The sequence below is a fragment of the Lissotriton vulgaris genome, chromosome 12 (assembly GCF_964263255.1).
Source record: "Lissotriton vulgaris chromosome 12, aLisVul1.2, whole genome shotgun sequence".
In the NCBI taxonomy this organism is placed as follows: domain Eukaryota; kingdom Metazoa; phylum Chordata; class Amphibia; order Caudata; family Salamandridae; genus Lissotriton; species Lissotriton vulgaris.
The window spans coordinates 23,120,495-23,143,161 of record NC_141700.1 but is presented as its reverse complement, the minus strand read 5'-3'; the positions used below and the strand labels follow the sequence as shown (position 1 = coordinate 23,143,161).

Genomic DNA, 22,667 nt, shown 5'->3' with positions numbered 1-22,667 from the left:
GTGCCAACCTCTCTGGCCCGTTAGCCACAATATTTCATGCCCCCCCGCTTTGGAAATATGGAGCAGACATCTTGGACAGCGCCAGGTGCATTGTGGGTAAAATAAAAGTGTTGTTGTCACGTGAAGTGGATACATCCAAGGGGGGTCGTGCGCGCATCCAGCGCCTGCCCTGAGCACATGGAATGGTCACCAAGCCACTGGGCGCTATGTGTGAAGGTGACCTGCGTTACTGCGTACAACGTACTCCTGAATCCCAACTGTTTCTAAGAGTGACCCGTCTCTCCTCGCACTGTCCCCCCCCCCACACCCGTGCCCTTCACCACGTGCCATCCCTGCTTCACGTCTCAGCCTGCGCGTGTGTCTCCCCCGTGGTCCGGCACATGCCCTCCCTGCAGGGCCCGCACTACTTTCACTCAGAGGGTTAATCCCGGCAGCTCCGGGGTTCACCTCTTGCTTTTGCTCCCGTGAGTGTTTGCACCCGGAGGCATGATCTGAAACAAACACCGAGCCGGCTTTGCCAGATCGTGCCCCGCCCTGGCCGCCTTTGAGGCTTCGAATTCCCCTGGGAGCCCATGGGCAGCTCTCTCCGGGGCGGGTGGTGCACATCTAAGTTTGCTTTACATTTACTCACTGGAAACAAAATCGATCGACACGTAAGCATCTTCAAATCGGGCTCGAAAGGCCTGTCCCAGTATCGGTGGCGTCGCCGAAAAGAGGGAGAGAAACGCCTGACAATCCACACTTTGAGGGAAATACATATTGTTTATTTAAATAAAATATACAGTTACAAAAAAACGATAAGAAAGGACGTAAAAGAAGGAATTAGAACAGAAACGACAGTATTGGAGTATGTCAACTTGTGGCGGTCGCGATCACATCCAGTTCTATTCGAGGCCTCCTGTCTTCGCTGGCGGGCATTGGGGCCTTGGCCACATGCAACGGTGCGCCCAGAAGGTGCCCGGGAATTGTTACTTTAGACCACGTGGGCCAGTGTGATTCATTTATTGTGAATGAGTGAGGTTAACTGCATCCGGTGGGCCGCCACCAGGCTCTGGGTGAATGTTTGGAGTGATTGTATAGAGTCAGTAATACTCGAGTGTGAAGAGTGGTAAAGCTCCGAGCACTCTGCAGATGTATGCGAAGGAAGGGGGGTACAGAGATGTAGAGAGATAGCTGCATGCCCAGGGTCACACAATAGCAGGAAGGCTGCGCTAGAACCCAGATATGCGGCCCACACCCACTTAATGACTCAGAACAGTACCTAAGGGGAGATAAGAGCACCCCCCCCCCCCCCCCACCCCCACCCCACCCCAAGTCACGCAACCAAAGCTAGCCATTTTAGGAGCATAGCGTCTAGAGCGGAGGCCTGGGTGTGTTGTACCTGCTCACCCCCCTAGAGGTCACTCCATTGCTAGCGTCGCCCTCCCACCCTAGTGACGTCAGTAAGTGCCTGCCTCCCTGGCCGGGCCCGTCTGGCTCCCTGAAGGTCACCTCTGCGGCTGACCAACCCGCGCTGGCCTCTGTTTCCATCACGGCCGGAGATACAAGCACGCACAGGGCCTTATCGGCGTCGGCCGCAGAGATTGGCGTGACCTCGGGCGGATAAGAGGCTGGGTGGACGTCAGCCATGGCCGGACAGCGCCACGAGGCCCTATCAGCAGGACACCGCGTCTTCTCAGCACGAGGGCTGAGGTTTATGGAATACACAGGAAGGAAGGAGCGAGACAGGACCGGAAGTGCTGTCTATGAGAGCCATAGGCGGAGGGGAAGTGGGTGGGCACGTGTGTCTACTAAATGTACAACGTCCTATGGCTGCAAGGGGTGCAAACTCCTCGGGTCAGAGACAGGCTCTATCAGGAGACTCCCGGCCCTCCCCACTTCTAGACAGGCTGGAGCGACGCAGCATGAAGGCCAACAGGGCTGGGGCAGAGGCAGTCACCTCCTTCCAGGTCTTGCTTAGCCTGGCACGTGACTGACCCTGCCAGACATCTGACTTCTCTCGAGGGCCCCCCAGCCCCGAGAACACTGTGGGAGCCATGGCTTTCCCGCTCACCCCGCCCCTGGTGCAAGGCGAGAGATGCCCGTACTTACGCCAGCATGTTCCAGAGATGGGCGTCACTGGGGCAGAGTGGGACTGGAGGAAAGATTCAGGGGTAATGGGGTCACGACCCCAAGGACAGGACAAGGAACAAGGACTCCTGGTCGGAGTGTGGCAGGGGTTGGGGACTGCACCAGGGTAGCCCCTGGGGTGAGGTGCCAGGCACCACACATGGATTAAGTACAGAGGAGAGAGCTCAGGAGAGATAGATGGGCCTAGGTTTGGAGGGGTGACCCCGCCCCCTGTGGGGGTGTAAAGGTAGGGAAACGGGGTGTAGAAGGTGCAGAAAAAAACCTGAACTCGAGGGGTGACCGGATCACATGAAGTAGACCCGGGTGTGCCCTGAAGGAAGGGAGACAGGATAGCTGTGCAGTGGAGTGTGTGGCAACCAGGCTTCACCCCTGGGGAGCAGCCAGAGGTGGGGTACCCTAAAGCTTAGGATGAGGGGAACCTCTGGGGAGCCACAGGACGGGAGAGTTTGGAGACCTCCTGTCTCTAGGGCGCACTGGTGGACCCTGCACCGCAACCAGGAGAGCCCTCAGGGGGGAGGATTCTGTTTGATGCCAGAAACGTTACCTGACCGCTGATCGATTCTTAAAGGTATTGATGGAGGGCAAGACCCTCACGCACCTATAGAACAAGGTGCAGGACCTGATCTTCGCCTAATGATGACAATCACCTCTGCCCCAAGGTACCTCCTGGAAGGAGCTGTGGTCCTGGCCAATCAAGTGAAGTTCTGAAACAAGTCAGGGTGGGACCAGGTCTTCAAGATCACCCCCACCTGGGAAACAAATGCCCAAAGCCTCCCAAACACTAAGGGGTGGACACAGTGTGGTGACCACCATGGACTTGAAACCAGAGCATTAGCCTTTTCTTTGAAACTGAAATGCCTAGCAGACCAGTCCTCATCGATTCTGAACCAGATGGCCAGCTGGCTACCGGAAACACAAACATTGATCTATCAGCTTCAAACCACCGGGACAAATATGTTAATTATTCCAAGCAGCATCACAGGGCTCGCACCCTGTATAACTTTTGTGGAACCCTTTAGTACATGCCAAAGTCTCTTCGGGGCCCAAACACCTAGCACATGGTGCTCCAGGGGGTCAAAGCGGTGGACCCAAGCCTCAGGTACTAAGGCGCACCAGGGCACGGTGGCCACCGTTACTGATCCAGGTCCCAGGGGTGACCACGCCCAGGGTGTAGGGATCACATGCCCAGATACACATTTTTTTTCTGTCCGCAGATTAAATGTGGCTCCTGAATAGCCTGCCACATGACCAGCATTTCGTAGGGCAGAAAGCGATGGACCATCAGAAGCTCCCTGTAGTAACAGGGGTCGAAGGAGTCCAGTTTGCTGGAAGGAATATTCACCCCCACAGTGCGCATGCCCATGTGGGATGCCGGCTTCAGGCCAGCTTTTTCCAGGCACATTCCTAGGTAAACATCATCAATAGGCAGTAGTTCGATGCCCAGTGACATCTTGTGGATGGTAAGCGCTGTAAAACCAGACATTAAAATGCCCCCGCCACCACAATATGGCGGATAGGAGTTGGTAGTTGTAATTTGCACCGGTACATAGTATTTACTCCAGGATTCTCGGATGGGCCCAACATTGGCAATCAATTGCCCCACAAACAGGTGCCTGTCCCCTTTGCTGTAAGCTTCCAACCCCAGGAGATAGTGAACCATGTTGAAGGTGTTGACAAAGACGTCGTCGTCGCCGTTGAAGATGAACCTGGCTCCCGGGCAGTTCTTCTCCATCCACTGGTGAAACAAGACCTGCTTGAGAGTCAAGTTGAAGAAGGAGTCATAAAAGTCCCACTGGAGGATGTCTCCATGGTCGCGGCTCTCGATCCGCAGGAGTTTCTTCATCCTTCTGGCCTGGCCTGGATTGGAAGGGACCCCAGAGAGGAAGAGTCGCCGGACCTGAACCCCCTCATATGTGCTCTCCTTCCCCCAGGTTTTACGGATGACCTCCCGGCGCTCATAGTTGTCCGGAGAGGACTTGATTACCAGGAAAAGATAAACTTCTGTTGAGGCTGCAGGTCCTCCACATTTGTTGGGCACATCCAGTAGGGTCGGGAAGTGCCTGCAGTGCCGGAACCTCAGGAAGTCCTTGATATGGTCCGGTAGTTGCGTGAAGCCGGTGATGTTCACCACTGACGAGTTATCCTTGCACCCAGGAGAAGTCAAATGGGCCCAGTAGCCGGCTCCTGGTGGGATCACCAGAAGTTTGCCGGATTCCTTGGTGGAGACCGGCTGCTCCATGGGGGCGAGAACCTTCTTGTCCCCTCCATGCTGGTCGAGAATGAAGAGAAGACAGACGAATCCGATTACAGACAGGAGCACCGTCTCCACACTCAAGCGCCCTCTTCTCATAGTCTCCCTGGTTAACAAAACAACAAAAAAGTGTTAAAAGCAGAAAGAAAACAATCTAAATGCTTGCTGCAAAACGCTTGATCTCAAAGGCGAAGTACGAACGTCTGAAAGAGAAGACAGACCAAAGCCTTGGAAGGGGAAGAGAGTAGAGGAGGAGGAACACATTGAGTGAAGAACTGAAGTCCCTGTGTAAGAGCGAAAGGAGTAAAGTGTGGTGGTGGAAAAAGAAAAAGAAAACCTGTAGACTTAACATGAAATACAAGAAAGAAAGAGGTAAAAGCGAAGAAGACAGTGGTTTGAGAAAGGGGGAGTGGAGAGCAAAGAGGAAGGGAATGAGTCCACAGAGAGGAGGGAAGAAAATAGGACGCTAGACAGAGGGACGAGAGAGGAGAACATAGTAAAGGGTAGACAAAAGAGTCAGGAGATATTCACTAGGGCGACTAGAATAGAAAGACTGCGCAGAACGAGGAACATCGAGAGAAAGATGGTAAAGGAAGGGGGACATGAGAGGAGAAAGAATGAAAAGAGAACTGGGGACAGAGGAGAAGCAGTGCTGATGCGAGAGTAAACAAGATGAGAAAAGGTTGAGCAATTGAATGAAGAGCTAAAAGGAAAGAAGGAATTGTCACCAGAGACTGCTGGGGAGCGGAGGGGCACAGAAAATCCGTTGGTGAAGTGAAGGAAGTAGTAAGGCAACGTTAGGAGTGAGGAGGATGAAACGGGAGGCGGGAATAATGACTTATTTGGATTTAGCACATCACATGTCTGCAGTTTCTAAACACGGTAAATAGTTAGAATTACCATTGATGGACTGCTAGTTTAGCCTCATCGCTGCAGCGCATATTTTTGCGCTACGCAGCTTTTTTCAAAAAGCCGCGTTAGATGACGAGCTCAGCTCGTCATCCGCACACGCCCCCCGTGGTTGATGACGAGCGGAGCTCGTCATCAGCATCGAAGGGGTTAACAAAGGGGTGGGGAAGAGGAGAGTTAAGAGCATCAGTGCTCAATCTGAAGAAAAAAGTGCTAAGGCCACATTTTCTTTAGGACCACAATGCTGGGGATGCTTTATGCCAGATTGTCAAACAATAAGTCTGCCTGGTCTTGACTCCACCTCATGCCTTTCTTCCAGCACCCTAGAAAAAATGGTTAGGGGTTCTGCCCACCTCACCCTCCCGTACCTGAGCAGGAGACATCCACGGATGAAAAAAGTAGAGAAAAATGGTACTGAAGGGATCAATCCACTTTTATTTCTCAAACAAGAAACAATTAATTTTCTTGTGATTAGCAAATTAAATCAAGGAAGCATATCTATAAGTTCATATATACTCAATCTGAATTTTTGCAGCTGTAATGTAATGTGTTTCCTTGTTTTGGTAAGAAAGAGGATAAAAATAATATATGTGTTTGTTGTTATTAGAGTACCCATGTCCTGATGAAGCCTATATCAACTGGCTGAAACGCGACCGCGACTGCGTCGACACCTTTGGCTTTGAACGGAGTCCCTTAGTTTAATACAAGAAAGATTTGATTTGTTCATTGATGCACCTACACAAATATAGGTTGGGTATATGTGTTAACCCCCTGGTGCTTGTCTGTTGGGACTACCTTTTTTATTGTATACTCCACTAGACCTTAAGAGGAGATACATATGTAAATTGGTGTGTATATATATATATATTTGTACATATATTTTTTTGTCTTTAGGGTACATAAAAGTGTTTTTGATATTATATATGTTGTATATTTGTATAGAATGTACATGCGATGTGTTGTATATAAATAGTTTTTTGTTGTGCCTCTCTGGCTGCCCGCTCATATATGTATATATGAACTTATAGATATGCTTCACTTTTCTTCCAGCACCCAACACTTCCGGTCTCTACCTCAAACACAGAGGCAGCCTGGTCTGGATTCCACCTCACGCCTCTTTCTTTCACCACCCTACACTTCCGGTCTCTTTATCTCATGAATACTGAGGCCGCCTGGTCTTGATTCCACCTCACGCCTCTTTCTTCCACCTCCTACACTTCCTGTCTCTTTATCTCATGAATACCGAGGCCGCCTTGTCTTGATTCCACCTCATGCCTCTTTCTCCCCCCCTACACTTCCTGTCTCTTTATCTCATGAATACCGAGGCCGCCTTGTCTTGATTCCACCTCATGCCTCTTTCTTCCTCCCCTACACTTCCTGTCTCTTTATCTCATGAACACCGAGGCTGCCTGGTCTTGATTCCACCTCATGCCTCTTTCTTCCACCACCCTGCACTTCCTGTCTGTAAAACAACCAGGCCTTTTTGCAGATACCCCCCACACACTTTTTGTCCCCCTTTGGACTATTAGGTTTTGGTTTTTGACTGACATCACACAAAAACCTGCTAATTAGGCCCCAGTGCCAGTGCTTTCTACCTAAATCGAATACATGTAAATTGGTAACCCCAACTGGCAACAGCCTTACCCCCTTATAAGTCCATAGTATATGGTACCAGTGGTACCCAGGAAGTGTGAGTTAAAGGGGGTCCCCAGGGCCTGAAGCACTGATTGTGCCACTCTCATTGACCCAGGTAAACTGATGTCAGCGGTCCTGCCATTGCAGACTGCTGGATCAGTGCAAACTGCTTGGATTCGACTTTGCCCTTATCATGGGTGGCAAGATCATTGTACTATTTGTAGGAAGATTGAAAGTTCCAGAGCTCAGGAGTCCGGGTGAATTATATTAAAGCCAAGGACATATGAGTGCCAGCTCATATGTCCCTGTAGTTGCCTTTTCCATTAAGGGCTACTATAAGTGATCACACGGTGTATAGGATAACATGGACTAGCCTCTGGGCAAACCCAAGGTTAGCAGCTCTATTATGGCATCACAGAAATAGGTCATGTTTGGTATCACTCCTGACTTAAATTGTGTGTCGAGGAGAATGTGGCATGCACTCAGGTGGCTACCTTAGAGGTTGCCCACCTGGTTGCCTCAGCCTTTCTTGTGCTCTGCCTGTCAGCCCAGAGCTGCTGCAGCCAAGAGAGAAATCTGACCCCCTGCCAGGAGGCGGACACTCTCGTAGGAGTCCTAAGCAATGGCTTGGATGGGAAGTAGGTCACACCTCCCATCCTGACCAGATAGCTAGTGAAGTTGCACATCAAGGTGGTGAGCTTCAAAGACTTCACTGTCTCTGATATGCAACCAGGCTGCCTCCGAAAGGAGGAAACAGCCCTCCCTTCACTCCTAAGCACATTTGTTTAGGTATTCAGGAGGTGTACACACCCAGAAGACTAGCCACACCTCTAGGGTGTGCTACCTGGTCTGTACATCTGAGGAATACTTCTACCATTTTTAAATGTGGTAGAATAGAGGATTCTGGGCAGAAAAGGTGAACCTCCCTCCCCCTGGATGTGGTAATCTCAGGGGTGGATTCTCCCCTGGGGCTAGTAGCCCATTGGCTTCTTGCACCTACACCCCCTAATACCCCTAAATCCAGAAATTGTGTGGCACCCCTGACACTAGAACCCCAGTTTTGATTTGACTTGCAACAAAGGACACAGAAGAGACCAGAGTTTTCAAGAGCAGCACAAATCAAAGGCGTGATACTCTGCACATGTGGCAACCTTTCTGGAACTGCATGACTGCGAGACATCCCAGACCAAACACTGGTTCCCCCCAGACAAAGGGACCCTTTTGAGAGCCAAAGGCAACTCCAAACGCCCTTGGACTAGAGGCATTAGTTCCCTGCATACAGCAAGTAAAAACAACGTACTGGAAAAAAAGAATCACTGGCCTTTCGGCCCTCAGAGGGATCACCCAAAAGTAGATGGTCCAGTGCATTTTGGGTAATCTAGTTCTGCCCCCCAGAAAGGTTCAGGGGGGGGGCTAATATTTTCAGCCAGATTTTGAAATAACTTTCTGCTGTGCTTACCGCTGCCAAGGCTTGTTGGTGGCCAGTCGGGCAACCACCGCCTTTACTCAACTCTGCACTTCAATGGAACATCGCAACGCCTACACCCAATGTCAGTAGTGGCTTTGTTGTCGCCATTTTGCACCTATTACCCACCAGCACTGTATAAGGAGCAAAACCAGCTCCCGCTTCAGCACCAAGGACAGCCAGGACAATTCTGCCCTCCTGGAGTTCCTCGCGACTCGACCTCCAAGTGACCGACTGTCTAGAATGCTTTTTCCCATTGACCACTATGATATTGTTTTGTAGTATTGTTCTGTACCAATTTAATTTTGTTCTAAAATCCGTAACTCCAGTTATACTTATCCGATTGACTTCCTTTAAGTGTCAACATATATAGAGAAATCTGCTTTATTTTTTATAAATGGGTGTCAGATTTGTTTCAAGCCGCGTTAAGTGTTATCATCCTTGTTGGTACTCTGAAAACCTCATACAGAAGGTTAGCCCCTGCCTTCCTGCAGTGATATTAGGAGTTACGTTTACATATCGATGGGGTACTTTTGATGGATACCGCGTGCATAAACTGGGCTCTGGACTCCAGCTGTGTATTCATCTCAGTAGCTGCCTTAGCCCTGCTTAGCACCCCATTGAACACATTTGCAGGCTCCTTCAGCGACCAGTCAGCCTGGCACCAGTGCATTCAGCCTGTGATGAAAGGTTTGTGGTGCCTCTTAGCTCCTGCCACCCCAGGAAAGTGTCTCTGTGTGCCAGGCGAATGGGCTGGCACTGGCCGGGCGCGGACCACAAAACAAACTGTTGCTACTGTCAGCAGCAGGTTTGAAAGAAACAGTTAAAAAGAGCAAGAAACAGAATTAAAATGATCAGAACTGTCTAGGCCCCATAAAAGGCTTATCAAAAATACACAAGGATGACCGCCTCACAGCAGCCGCTTACTTAAGCGCCTGTGAAATGTAAGCGCCTGTTGAGCAGGTTTACAAAAAATGTCAAATGTTGGGAGTTCTGGTCTTCCAGGTAAAACAACTTTGCCGGTGGTGGAAAGGTATTTGGTGTGTAATCAACCAGAATAAAACACGCTTGAAGAGCGTATTTTCCTACGAAAAAGTCAGTTTTTGCAAGGAAAAAAAGAAACTGTTGCAAAGTTTAAAAAAAGAAAACACCACCACCTAAGAAAATGAACCAGAGGATCGAGCACAAATAACATATTCGGAAAAGGGAGAAAGAAAGCACAGAAAAACAAAAAGGGAAAATACGAGTAAGCACAAAAAAGAAGGAAAAAGAGATAGAAATTGAATGAAGAGCTAAATGGAGCGTTCAGGAACCTTTTCATGGGTTCAATAGCAGTCAGGGTTACTGGGCTTGATTTGTAACAATCACTCACTGTTTAACCTTCCACTGGTGGCCCATTGAGGCCAACTGAGGAGCAACAAGCACCTGCATTTAGGACTTGACCCTCAGGCCAGTGAAGTCGGCCTGCCAAGGCTCACTCAGGGAGGTGCTCCGGGGCCGAGACTCTGAACTCAATGGCACACCTGTTGGCGAGCAGCAAGTTATTGTTCAGCTCGTGCTTTTCCTCAAATGGCAAACAACTTTCCTGTTAGTCACCTAACACAATACTGAACTTAAAACATTAGAGGGCAAGGTACAATGTGGTACACAGTTGTCAATAGAGAATTACTGTGTAGAGTAACTAGTGAGTGCCACTCCTCACCTACACCCTCAACACCCTAACTACAAGAATTCAAAATGTAGCAGCCATGACCCTCGGAGACCGGGTCTCTGGTAAACACCCTCAAAGCACCAGCCTTGAGATTGATGGAAGATAAAAAGAAAAAGGTGGAGATGGAGCTGGACAGTGGATCATGAAATCCAAATACTAAAAAAAGAGGACGTAAAAAAAAAACTGGGGCTTTCATGTCGGAGACCACGCCAGCGACTGGCATCCTTTTGTTCTTTGCATATACTATCACCTCGCGCACGAAACACAGGATTGCAGAAAATGGTGCAAACATAAGTACAGAAATCTCAGACTCCTTTCTGAAAGCATCTGATTGGCATCTGCAAAGGGGGTCAAGATCTGACCGATGCTCAAAGGTACACGTTTAGAGTGAGAATCCATTTGCAGAATAGATTTTGCAGGAAAATTATAGGCACAATGATGCCCTATAAAGGTAATCTGTGTAAATTTTACCGCCTGTACTTTGAGAGAGAGGGGGTGATGTTCAACCCATCCTCAGCATCACAAGCTCCCTGGGATAAATGGAAACACAGACCAGGAGAATTAGAGGCTATTGAAACATTTTTTGTTTCATGCAGCTTATTGAAAAGAGGCCCTTTGTTACATCAACAGTCTATTCAATACCACCATAAAATATAGACTACCCCATACACAATCAACACACCCGCATCACCACGCCAGTGATGATCCCGCTCAAGAACCTTCAACCACCATAAGATGAAGACACCACGAAACTTCAGCCATCGCTTGCACAAACACCCCCAACACCCACCAGGCTCTGGTCAAGGACCTCCAATCTTCCTAAAACGAAGACCACGAAAAAACTGAAAATCAACACACCCGTACCACCATCCCAATGCGGAACACTATGCGATTGTCAACCTTCAACTTCCGTAAGATGAAGACACCACGAAACTTCAGCCATCGCTTGCACAAACACCCCCAACACCCACCAGGCTCTGGTCAAGGACCTCCAATCTTCCTAAAACGAAGACCACGAAGAAACTGAAAATCAACACACCTTTCCACCATCCCAATGCGGAACACTATGCGATTGTCAACCTTCAACTTCCGTAAGATGAAGACCACTACGAAATCGAAGCTAACACGCGCACCAACACCTCACTTTTCTTAATGCTACAATCAAGAACCTTCACTTGTCATTAAATAAAGGCTGCCATTGAATTAAAGCAAACACACCTGTCCAAACACACCCACACTGCGACACAGCATCTCACTTCCCTTTAATGAACCCAGGGGCACTTGGGGTGGGTAGATGTCAGAAGGGATTCTTAACTGGCATGTGTTTACAAGAACACCTAAGCCATCCCAGTCCCTTCCGCAGACCCAGACTGCATTTCTAAGTTGCGCCGAAACAACATCTCTAAGTTGCGCCGAAACCAAAATGCATGCACAAGCAGGAGGAGGGAAGTTGGACTAGAAGTGAAAACTGCTGGTCTGCTCGGTCCACTGCCTAATACCTGTCAGATGTAATAATTTAATGATACCGTTGCAGGTACATGCAGACACCTTTATGGTGTGGGAGGCTATAGAACAATCATTTACAGAGGAAATAGAGGGCGAGGCCAATCGGTTATTAGGGAATAATGGTGTTTCTGCAGCCTGGAGTATCGTCCACATGTAAAGGAAGAAGACTGGGGGAAGAGTGTAAACCACCATGAAAGGCTCTTCGAATATTCCTTCTAATTGTGTTGTTTGTGCGATAGCCTTGTACACAGTTTGTGTTGACTCGGACGAAGGTTCAAGAGTACAGGCGGGTTCGACTCATCACGAGGGAAAGTGAAGGTTCGCTTAAGGCCATGAATCTCCCAACAGGGTTCATGTGACTTGTAGCACAGTAGGTTGGAAAAGTGCTGCAATGTTTGGAGAGTGGTCACAAACAATGCCTTTTTATAATATCGGCGAGGGAACTAAGCAGCTGCTTTTTAATCATTTTTTGTTCTAATTTGTTAAGCCTAAGCAATTGAGAGCAAATATAACAAGCATTGGAAATGCAATAGGGCTCGCATTAGGAAAGTTTGAGCTATTGGTCTTATAAATGAATTTTTTTTAATTTATGTGTTATTTTTTAAAATAGCTAAATTAATAGCTTTGTCATTTACAATGCCAATAGTTATAACTTTCGCAAATGTGACACCTATAGCATTTGTAATGCAACATGTTTTGTATTTACGTGACTTAGATGTATTGATATTACAAATAACAATGGCTTTTATTTTTTTTAAATAATTAATACTTATATAAAAGTTATTGTAATGTATAAAGGCAATAGCTTAAACATTTGTAAATAACTTTTGTGAAGATTATGTTGAGTATTTTATTGTGACGAAAATCCAAGAACAGAAGTGAAATATTAACATCTTTTTGTGACATTTGTAATAAATCTTGAAACACTGAGAGAACATATTTGAACCAGTTGTTGTTGAATGGCTGCACAGATTGATTCTGTGGTGGCGCTGCGTGATGTGGTTGCGGCGAGTGATGCTATGGTGTTCAGTGATGCTGTGGTAGCGCATAGTGATGTTGTGATGCCCCTGAGTGATGTTGTGATGCCCCTGAGTGATGCTGTGGTGGTGCTGAGTGATGCTGTGGTGATGCGATAGATAGAGTAAGGTCGATAGATAGATAGATAGATAGATAGATAGATAGATAGATAGATAGATAGACAGATAGAGTGAGGGCGATAGATAGAGTGAGGGCGATAGAGTGAGGGCGATAGATAGAGTGAGGGCGATAGATAGATAGAGTGAGGGAGATAGATAGATAGATAGATAGATAGATAGATAGATAGATAGATAGAGATAGATAGATAGATAGACAGATAGAGTGAGGAAGATAGATAGATAGATAGATAGACAGATAGATAGACAGATAGAGTGAGGGAGATAGATAGATAGATAGATAGACAGATAGAGTGAGGGAGATAGATAGATAGACAGATAGAGTGAGGGAGATAGTTGGTCCTGCCAGGATGTGAATTGATGACCTTTATTACACAACTGCAGATGTCAGCAGCGAGCATTTAAAAAGCAGAAAAATCTTGCTGTGAATGTATGTGTGCGTGCGTGTGAAAGAGGTAGCAGTAACAAACAATACCAGATGTGGACAAGGCTGGGTGGGCGCAGACTGCCAGAGAATTATGGATGGTGATGAACACGCACAGGACCATGAGCCTGACGTCACTGGCTCTTCCCAGCTCTAACAACCTGAGATAGTCCTTGGCCAAACTTAACCTGGCTGTTGACTGACCTTACTCCATGCCAGCACTCAGCTCTTCAGTGTAAACTCAAAGAACCCTAGCAGCAATTAAAACCGAACATAAATATAAACAAGCAATAGTTGCTGCTTATTTATTTTATGCAACTAACAATCACTGACAAAGCCAATAGACCGGACTTGTAGGAATGATGTGACGCACAGGCTCTTCCCCACTGAGCTAACTTACCCAGTTTGAAACTAATGAGCTGCGGGTTACTCGTAAATCACCTTTAGAAACACGTGAGAGCGTGGAGCTTTGTTGCTGGCATTCACACCTGACCGAGCGACAAGCGGCAGTGCTGCGCAACAGACACAATGACCATGAATGCCTTAAAATACAAACTCCAGCTTGAACCTGCAGATTACAACATGGGGCTCTGCAGTATTAGAGGGTCCCTCCTTCACCTCCCATAATGAAGCGCACGGCCTGGGGGCAGACACGGGAGTGTGCAGACAAACACAAGGAAATGAGCACTCCACGCCGCCCCATTGTGAACCTCACACTCCCGCATCTCGGCAAGCACAGCAGGAAATCCTGCGTCGTGAAATGTGTGGCAGAGCACCCACACCCATTGACGTTTTTTTTTTATTGTAACTTTTACTGCGCTCATTTCTTACTTAAGCTATCCTATTTTCCTCCAACCCTGAAACAAAGTTGGAGAAAAGAGCAAAAAGGATTCTATTTACAGATTCATTACAGAAACCTAGCAAGCACGCCTGGTAAATAAAACAAGCAGTGAATAATACACATCAATGCAATAAAAATCATTAAATAACAGTGGCACATATCAGAAGGCTGCTGGAGCAGCAAAGAAAGAAAGGGCATAGAGAGGAACACTGGATTATAAGGACATTGGTGGACTGTGATGAAGGGACGTGGAAAGTGACTGCAGAGTTCAGGCAGTCAGTAAATACATTTGGGTCAAAGATCTGTTCCTTGATGAAGGGCAAAGGCATTTGCAAACGAGCATTGGCAGCGCAGCCGGGCCAAAAATAAATAATTAATACAAGAAAAGGAAGGGGCTGCAGCCTCGGCTCCTGGGCTCCGGGCTGGAGCGCTGGAGTGCCCTGTCTGCTGTTTTGCCCGTGGACTGAAGGATAGGACGGGGATGGGGGGCAGGCGTTGGGGGAAGGTCCTATAAAACAAGTTTAACACGTTTTAAAAGGAGACATCAGGCCGTGAAACTGAAAGTACGGCCATGTGGCCGTGAATAATTAGGGGGGGAGAAATGCGCTGGGAGGGCTGCCTTTGATGTTGTAATGCGAGGCAGGCAGGCAGGCGGCTGGTGGCATTGTGCACGCGCTTTTTAGGGCTTGCGCTTGCGCAATCACCTAAAAAGCACATGCACTTCAAGGAATCGCCAGTGTTGTTAAACACTGGATAAGCCATAATAGAGCTTCGCCAGCTATGCGCAGAAGCGCATCAGCAGGCGAGCCCTAAAAAGTGCGGGGAAGGATTTTCAATACTCATGTTTGTAGTATCACAACAGTGGGGGAGGGGCAGAGCAAAGGAATGTAATAGAAAATCGGTTTCTATTAAAAGTAAATAGGAACATTTCTTTTAAAAAGAAATCTCAAAATATATATATTTGCAACTGTAAAGCATACATGTGCATTTCACTTTCTATAAGATCATTTAATTCACGATTATGCGTTTTGCCGGTTTATTCCTGTAATACGAATCTGCTTTAATGCTCCTATTTCCAGGGTCCATTAGTGGGGGTCCACCTCCCCTTTAAAGATTTTTTTTCCAGAAAAGAAGCACATTCTTAATGTTTATAGAGTGAAAGGATACAGTAGTGGTTTTAGCAGGAGGCACAGCAGCATTTGAAAGAACCCAGGAACAGTAAAAAAAAATGCTATAGATCTTTTAGTTGGTCAGGTTTCAGAATCTGGCCACGAGACTATCCTTAGGTACATGTTTTAGGAGATTAGTTTAACCCCTCAGGGTAAGCCTCTGATAGGCAGGCCTGTCACCAAGCCACCTGGATGCAAGTCCCAAACAAGCATTGGAAATGCAATAGGTCTCGCATTAGGAAAGTTTGAGCGATTGGTATAGTAAATGACACTTTTTTTATTTATGTGTTGGTTTTGAAAATAGCAAAATTAATAGCTTTGTCAGTTACAATGTCAATAGTTTTAACTTTCGCAAATGTGACACCTATAGCATTTGTAATGCAATGTGTGTTGTATTTACGTGACTTAGATGTATTGATATTACAAATAACAATGGCTTTTAATTTTGTAATTAATTAATACTTAAATAAAAGTTATTGTAATTTATAATGGCAATACCTTAAACGTTTGTAAATAACTTTTGTGAAGATTATGTTCAGTGTATTTTATTGTGACGAAAATCCAAGAACATTGCATTTGCACCTACACACACACAGAGCCACACACATATAGATGTGGTGGTGGTGGATCTGGGGGATATGGTGGTGGTGGATGTGGTGGTGGATGCGGTGGTGGATGTGGTGTTGGTGGATGCGGTGGTGGTGGGTGCGGTGGTGGATGTGGTGGTGGTGGATGCGGTGGTGGTGGATGTGGTGGTGGTGGATGCGGTGGTGGTGGATGCGGTGGTGGTGGTGGATGCGGTGGTGGTGGTGGATGCGGTGGTGGTGGTGGATGTGGTGGTGGTGGTGGATGGGGTGGTGGTGGAAGTGGTGGTGGATGTGTTGGATGTGGTGGTGGATGTGGTGGTGGATGTGGTGGTGGTGGGTGTGGTGGATGTGGTGTTGGTGGATGCGGTGGTGGATGTGGTGGATGCAGTGGTGGATGTGGTGGTGGTGGAAGTGGGGGTGGAGGTGGGGGTGGATGTGTTGGATGTGGTGGTGGATGTGGTGAAAGTGGTGGTGGATGTGGTGAAAGTGGTGGTGGATGTGGTGAAAGTGGTGGTGATGTGGCGGTGGATGTCATGGTGGATGTGGAGGTGATGGTGGATGTGGTGGTGGATGTGGTGGTGGATGCAGTGGTGGTGGTGGATGCAGTGGTGGTGGTGGATGCAGTGGTGGTGGTGGATGCAGTGGTGGTGGTGGATGCAGTGGTGGTGGTGGATGGGGTGTTGGTGGTGGTGGATGCAGTGGTGGTGGTGGATGGGGTGGTGGATGTGGTGGTGGTGGATGGGGTGTTGGTGGTGGTGGATGCAGTGGTAGTGGTGGATGGGGTGGTGGATGGGGTGGTGGGTGTGGTGGTGGATGTGGTGGTGGATGTGGTGGTGGTGGTGGATGTGGTGGTGGTGGATGTGGTGGTGGTGGATGCGGTGGTGGTGGATGCGGTGGTGGTGGATGTGGTGGTGGTGGATGTGGTGGTGGTGGATGTGGTGGTGGTGGATGTGGTGGTGGATGTGGCGGTGGATGTCATGGTGGATGTGGAGGTGATGGTGGATGTGATGGTGGATGTGATGGTGGATGTGGTGGTGGATGTGGTGGTGGATGTGGATGTGGTGGTGGTGGTGGTGGATGCTGTGGTGGTGGTGGATGCAGTGGTGGTGGTGGATGCAGTGGTGGTGGTGGATGCAGTGGTGGTGGTGGATGCAGTGGTGGTGGATGCAGTGGTGGTGGTGGATGGGGTGGTGGTGGTGGATGGGGTGGTGGATGTGGTGGTGGTGGATGGGGTGTTGGTGGTGGTGGATGCAGTGGTGGTGGTGGATGGGGTGGTGGATGTGGTGGTGGTGGGTGTGGTGGTGGATGTGGTGGTGGATGTGGTGGTGGTGGATGCGGTGGTGGTGGATGCGGTGGTGGTGGATGCGGTGGTGGTGGATGTGGTGGTGGTGGATGTGGTGGTGGTGGATGTGGTGGTGGATGTGGCGGTGGATGTCATGGTGGATGTCATGGTGGATGTGGAGGTGATGGTGGATGTGATGGTGGAGGTGATGGTGGATGTGATGGTGGATGTGGTGGTGATGGTGGATGAGGTGGTGGTGGATGCAGTGGTGGTGGTGGATGCGGTGGTGGTGGTGGATGCAGTGGTGGTGGTGGATGCAGTGGTGGTGGTGGATGGGGTGGTGGTGGTGGATGGGGTGGTGGTGGTGGATGGGGTGGTGGATGTGGTGGTGGTGGATGGGGTGTTGGTGGTGGTGGATGCAGTGGTGGTGGTGGATGGGGTGGTGGATGTAGTGGTGGTGGGTGTGGTGGATGTGGTGGTGGTGGATGCAGTGGATGAGGTGCTGGTGGATGCGGTGGTGGTGGTGGATGCAGTGGTGGTGGTGGATGCGGTGGTGGATGCAGTGGTGGTGGTGGATGGGGTGGTGGTGGTGGATGGGGTGGTGGTGGATGCAGTGGATGTGGTGGTGGTGGATGTGGTGGTGGTGGTGGATGCAGTGGTGGTGGTGGATGGGGTGTTGGTGGTGGTGGATGCAGTGGTGGTGGTGGATGGGGTGTTGGTGGTGGTGGATGCAGTGGTGGTGGTGGATGGGGTGGTGGTGGTGGATGGGGTGGTGGATGTAGTGGTGGTGGGTGTGGTGGTGGTGGGTGTGGTGGATGTGGGTGTTGTGAAAGTGGTGGTGGATGTGGTGGTATATGTGGTGGTGGTGGATGCGGTGGTGGCTGTGGTGGTGGTGGTGGTGGTGGATGTGGTGTTGGTGGATGCGGTGGTGGTGGATGTGGTGGTGGATGTGGTGGTGGATGTGGTGGTGGTGGTGGATGTGTTGGTGGTGGTGGATGCGGTGGTGGTGGATGCGGTGGTGGATGCAGTGGTGGTGAATGGGGTGGTGGTGTTGGTGGATGGGGTGGTGGATTTAGTGGTGGTGGGTGTGGTGGATGTGGTGGTGGTGGGTGTGGTTAAAGTGTTAGTGGATGTGGTGGTGGATGTGGTGGTGGATGCGGTGGTGGTGGATGCGGTGGATGTGGATGTGGTGGATGTGGTGGTGGATGTGGCGGTGGATGTCATGGTGGATGTGGAGGTGATGGTGGATGTGGTGGTGGATGTGGTGGATGCAGTGGATGTGGTGGTGGTGGATGCAGTGGTGGTGGTGGATGCAGTGGTGGTGGTGGATGGGGTGTTGGTGGTGGATGGGGTGGTGGTGGTGGTGGATGCAGTGGTGGTGGTGGATGGGGTGTTGGTGGTGGTGGATGCAGTGGTGGTGGTGGATGGGGTGGTGGTGGTGGATGGGGTGGTGGATGTGGTGGTGGTGGATGCAGTGGATGTGGTGGTGGTGGATGCGGTGGTGGTGGTGGATGCGGTGGTGGTGGTGGATGCAGTGGTGGTGGTGGATGCAGTGGTGGTGGTGGATGGGGTGGTGGTGGATGCAGTGGTGGTGGTGGATGGGGTGGTGGTGGTGGATGGGGTGGTGGTGGTGGATGGGGTGGTGGATGTGGTGGTGGTGGGTGTGGTGGATGTGGTGGTGGTGGGTGTGGTGGATGTGGTGGTGGTGGGTGTGGTGGATGTGGTGGTGGTGGGTGTGGTGGATGTGGAATACCTCGGGCGTTTGCGGTGGATTCTCCTTTAATGTACATAAATTACATAAAAATGGAACAATGAAATGGAATGCAGTTGTTAACTATATTGTATTATAATTTAGGTTTGTTTGATAACTTTCACTTAGGTAAAATGATGGAGATGCTTCGACTCAGTTGCCACCCACTCTATAACACGTTCAAATTCCCTTTTGAGACTACTTCTCAAATTCGAAAATAAACAATTAACTGCATTGAATAATTTCTGACGTGCATAACACTTTTAAACAGGAAAAAAACAGGATTAGGAAGATGCTGTATGTGGACTCTAACCTCCCACAACAAGATTAGTTAATGGCATTCCAGCACAAAGTAACTTCTAGCTGTGCAAAGTGTCTGTAAAGTGCTGCCTAAGTGCTGGGCAGAGTGGATGAGCGCGGAAATGACACGTTGCCCAATAACAGGGTACGGTCAGGTTGTTTGGGGCGGTATCTGTCTAGGTCGGCTCCCATGCCCCCTGGGCCTGTTCTGGGGAGATGCTCCTTAACTACAACCTTGATGACAGGTGACGGTGCTTTAATGGGGCCGACTGGGCCCAGCTCTTCCCGGTTGCAGCCTCCCACTGTGCACAAACGGCCTGGAACTAAGGGTTACGTCTCCTTCCTGGCCCGGAGCCTGTCGGATGGGATGTGCTATTCGGGTTTGCAGAGTTCTGATAGCACAATCTAAGCCTTTTTTTTTTATTTGGGAGCGTCGCATGATTCACTGCCTGGCAGCTCTCTCTTTAATTGTATACACGTAGAAGGTCCTCTGCAAAATAGGTAGCTCGGTGGGTTGTGTGTGTAATCAACAGGTCATCTCAGATCCAAATCTGATACAGCGTTTAAAGATCGACTACAAGAGTGCTGTTTATTGGGCAATATTAGCATGCATTATTTTAAACAAAAAGAACGACCCACTTTGTGGTGCATGTTAATTACAAAAACAATGTTAAAAAGCTCAGTGGAGCCAGGGTTGGCCCTTGGCTCAGCTGCTTGGCAAGAGGTGGGTCCCCGCCGAAAAAGAAGATCACAGATTGGGGAAAGCAGCACTCCGGAGGAATTCGTCAGGAATTGAGGCATATAAAATTTCATTTTCTATGTACCACTGTCGCTATCTCATACACTGGCAGTAATTCGATATTTATTTATTTTAATGTTTCTAGAACACTAAAGACAACCCAAGCATTAAAAAAAAAGCAAAATACCATTGAGACAAGCAAAAGAAGTAAAATAGGGAGACACGGCCGGCCGAGCGGCCGTGAAACTGAAAGCACGGCCGCTCGGCGTGAAAGCCTTTGATCCGGCAGGGGGTGGAGCGGCACCAAGCTGGGCAACAGATGGCTGGTGATTTGATGCTGTGCACGCGCATTTTAGGTCAATGCGCTTGCGCATTGACCTAAAAGCCACGGGCACAGCATCAAATCGCCCAGTTAGTTTATCTCTGGTTAAAGCCCTATATCCTCGCAAGCTCGATGCGCATGCGCATCGAATAGCGAGACCTAAAAACCAGCTTAAGGGCTTCTGGCACAGATCCACAAGACATAATGACTATCCTTGAGCCTCGCCTATTGTGTTAGCACGCCCTGAGTGGTAGGTACACAGAATGGAACTGCACCCACTGTACGGAACCAGCATTCTCGAGCCAAAACATCCGCCAGTGGGTCTCCAAGCATATATCATGGGTGCCCAACGCAAGTCCAGGAAGCCGTTATCAAGCCACATTTTCACAGTAACTGCTCACTATGTAAATGAGATCCATTTAAATTCACTGCGTGTAAATTCTTTTGGTTTGTGTAGTGTAGATATCTGGGTGCATTTCAGAAACAAGCACTAGATAAGCCAACAGACCTGTGTTTCATTTAAGGGAAATACTTTGTGGGTGGGTGAGCTCCTTGTGAAAGGGATGAATGCAGTTACTCACAGTGAAGTTTGCCAGTGGCTCAAGTGGGCTGACCCATTGCCCCAGACTGTAGCGAAGAGAAGATAAATGTTAATGACACAATAACAGACTAAAGGGTGGAGAGGTTTGGCTGGAAGCCCCTATAAATATGTCTGTCACAGATCAGGCCCTGTTCGAGCGATATTCGGCATTTGTGTACCTAATTATATAGAAGGTTTATTTAGGTTTTCTTTACCCCTTGCCTTCCCTCATTTTCTACTTTCTCCTTATAACAATCTTCAGCTCTTTCAGACGGCTGTGGTTTAAGACAAAGCGCATTATTCCTTCTCAGTCAGTCCTGTCTTTATTCAAGCCACACCATGGTCACGCAGTGCCAGAGCTGTGTGAAGTGTTAAAAGTTACCTTCGAAGTTGGACAAAGATCCCAAACTTCACATCTTCATGTTTATGAAGTTTGAGGAGTTTTTTTCTTAAGTCTGGTGCCAGCCCATTTGACTTTACCAAACATATATATATGTTGTGAACAAGGCAGACACGTCCGCTGAAAAGCGTCAAAGTCCATTACTAATGGAATAAAAACTTCTCTTTGAATGCACCGCATCCCACGGAGTCAGCGCCTGTTTATAATTTGTTATTCGGGATTGGAAACAATATATATATATATATATATATATATATATATATATGATCAAGGCCTCGTCAGGCCGAAACGAGTCATGGCAGAGTGGTGTTGGGTTGAAGAATAAAAAACACGCACCTTATATTGGGTTTGCCTCGTCTTGTTACCATGTTACTGGCTGTTGAGACGACAACGTACCGAATATATATATATGTTAAAATTACTTGTAGGGGCTATCCGCTAGCCCTCTTCCTCCATTTGTCTGTTGTGATGTCATTTACTTATGTTTACCAGCCACCAAAGCATCAGGCATGTTGCACATGGTCATCCCACTTCGCCCCACTTCAGCCATTGGCTGAGTGACAGTATTCTGCCCCTGCACAAGGCGAACTTACACAGAAAAAGTAGTCCCTTTCAGTGCCAGGGATAACTGGAATTGCAATCATAATTCTTTATTTTTGTGTAAAAACAGAGCCGTTTCATTTTCTTTTCTACCTTTTTTTGTTTTGGGGAGGGCCCAGAAGGTCTTCGACTGTCCTACATGTCTGAGTGAGTGGTGGCCACCTCCCCGAGACGGCCCAGAGGGACACCCGGAGTACCGACGGACAGCGCAGTGCTCCCTTCTACCTGAGTCGTGGCCAGGTGAGGCATAGTGCTTACCCTCTATTCACAAGAGTTACAAGGGGGATGAGTATCCGTTAAAGGACTCCCTGGCTTACTACAAATATATTTAAAGTAAAGTTCTCACTGATTTTTAGTTTTGACATTTAGCAGTAGCGAAATTGGTCCTGAAGAAAGCAGCTGGACACCATTTTGGGTCCCGAGTCTGCAGAAACATGTCGACCATCTAGATCATAGTAGTTGTTATCACCTACTATACTTCCGCACTGGTTTTTAATTTTGGAAACTCAGGAGATACTATATTAAAACATTTTTCTCTCCTAGTTCTCCAATTTTATACTTTCACATCATTTTTCTCTTTCGCACGCACTGCTTTCAGTCATCGGTCTTTTGAGTATCTGCAGCATACCTCCAGAAACACCGAGGCATCTACTTTTACAGATTTAAAGTAGTTACAGGATTGTGTTCCTCTGTGTGAGGAGGCCCAAATGATGCAAAGGGCGGAACAGACCGATGACTGATGGGTATTTTCACGAATGTGGAGTTATCCTGTGGTACTTTAGTTACCGTAGTTCACTCTTTCTTCTTGTAAAAGTTGAGTATGAGACACAGTGCAGCTGACTGCACTTGTAGACCCACAGTTACATTTGTTATTATATATGGCCCTTGCTCAAGCACATTTATGGCCGCACT

The 22,667-nt window shown here is 48.4% G+C and overlaps 1 protein-coding gene across 2 annotated transcripts in view; it reads right to left on the bottom strand.

The window, feature by feature from the left end:
• Positions 1-742: 742 nt before the first annotated feature.
• The window catches only part of B3GNT3 (UDP-GlcNAc:betaGal beta-1,3-N-acetylglucosaminyltransferase 3), a 184,711-nt gene continuing 162,786 nt past the window's right edge, over positions 743-22,667 (bottom strand). For both annotated transcript variants that reach the window (XM_086946798.1, XM_086946799.1), the window contains exon 2: positions 743-4,487. In XM_086946798.1, the coding sequence (XP_086802924.1) occupies positions 3,308-4,480 (1,173 nt within the window). In that variant the 5' untranslated portion in view covers positions 4,481-4,487 and the 3' untranslated portion in view covers positions 743-3,307. The remainder of the gene's footprint in view (positions 4,488-22,667) is intronic.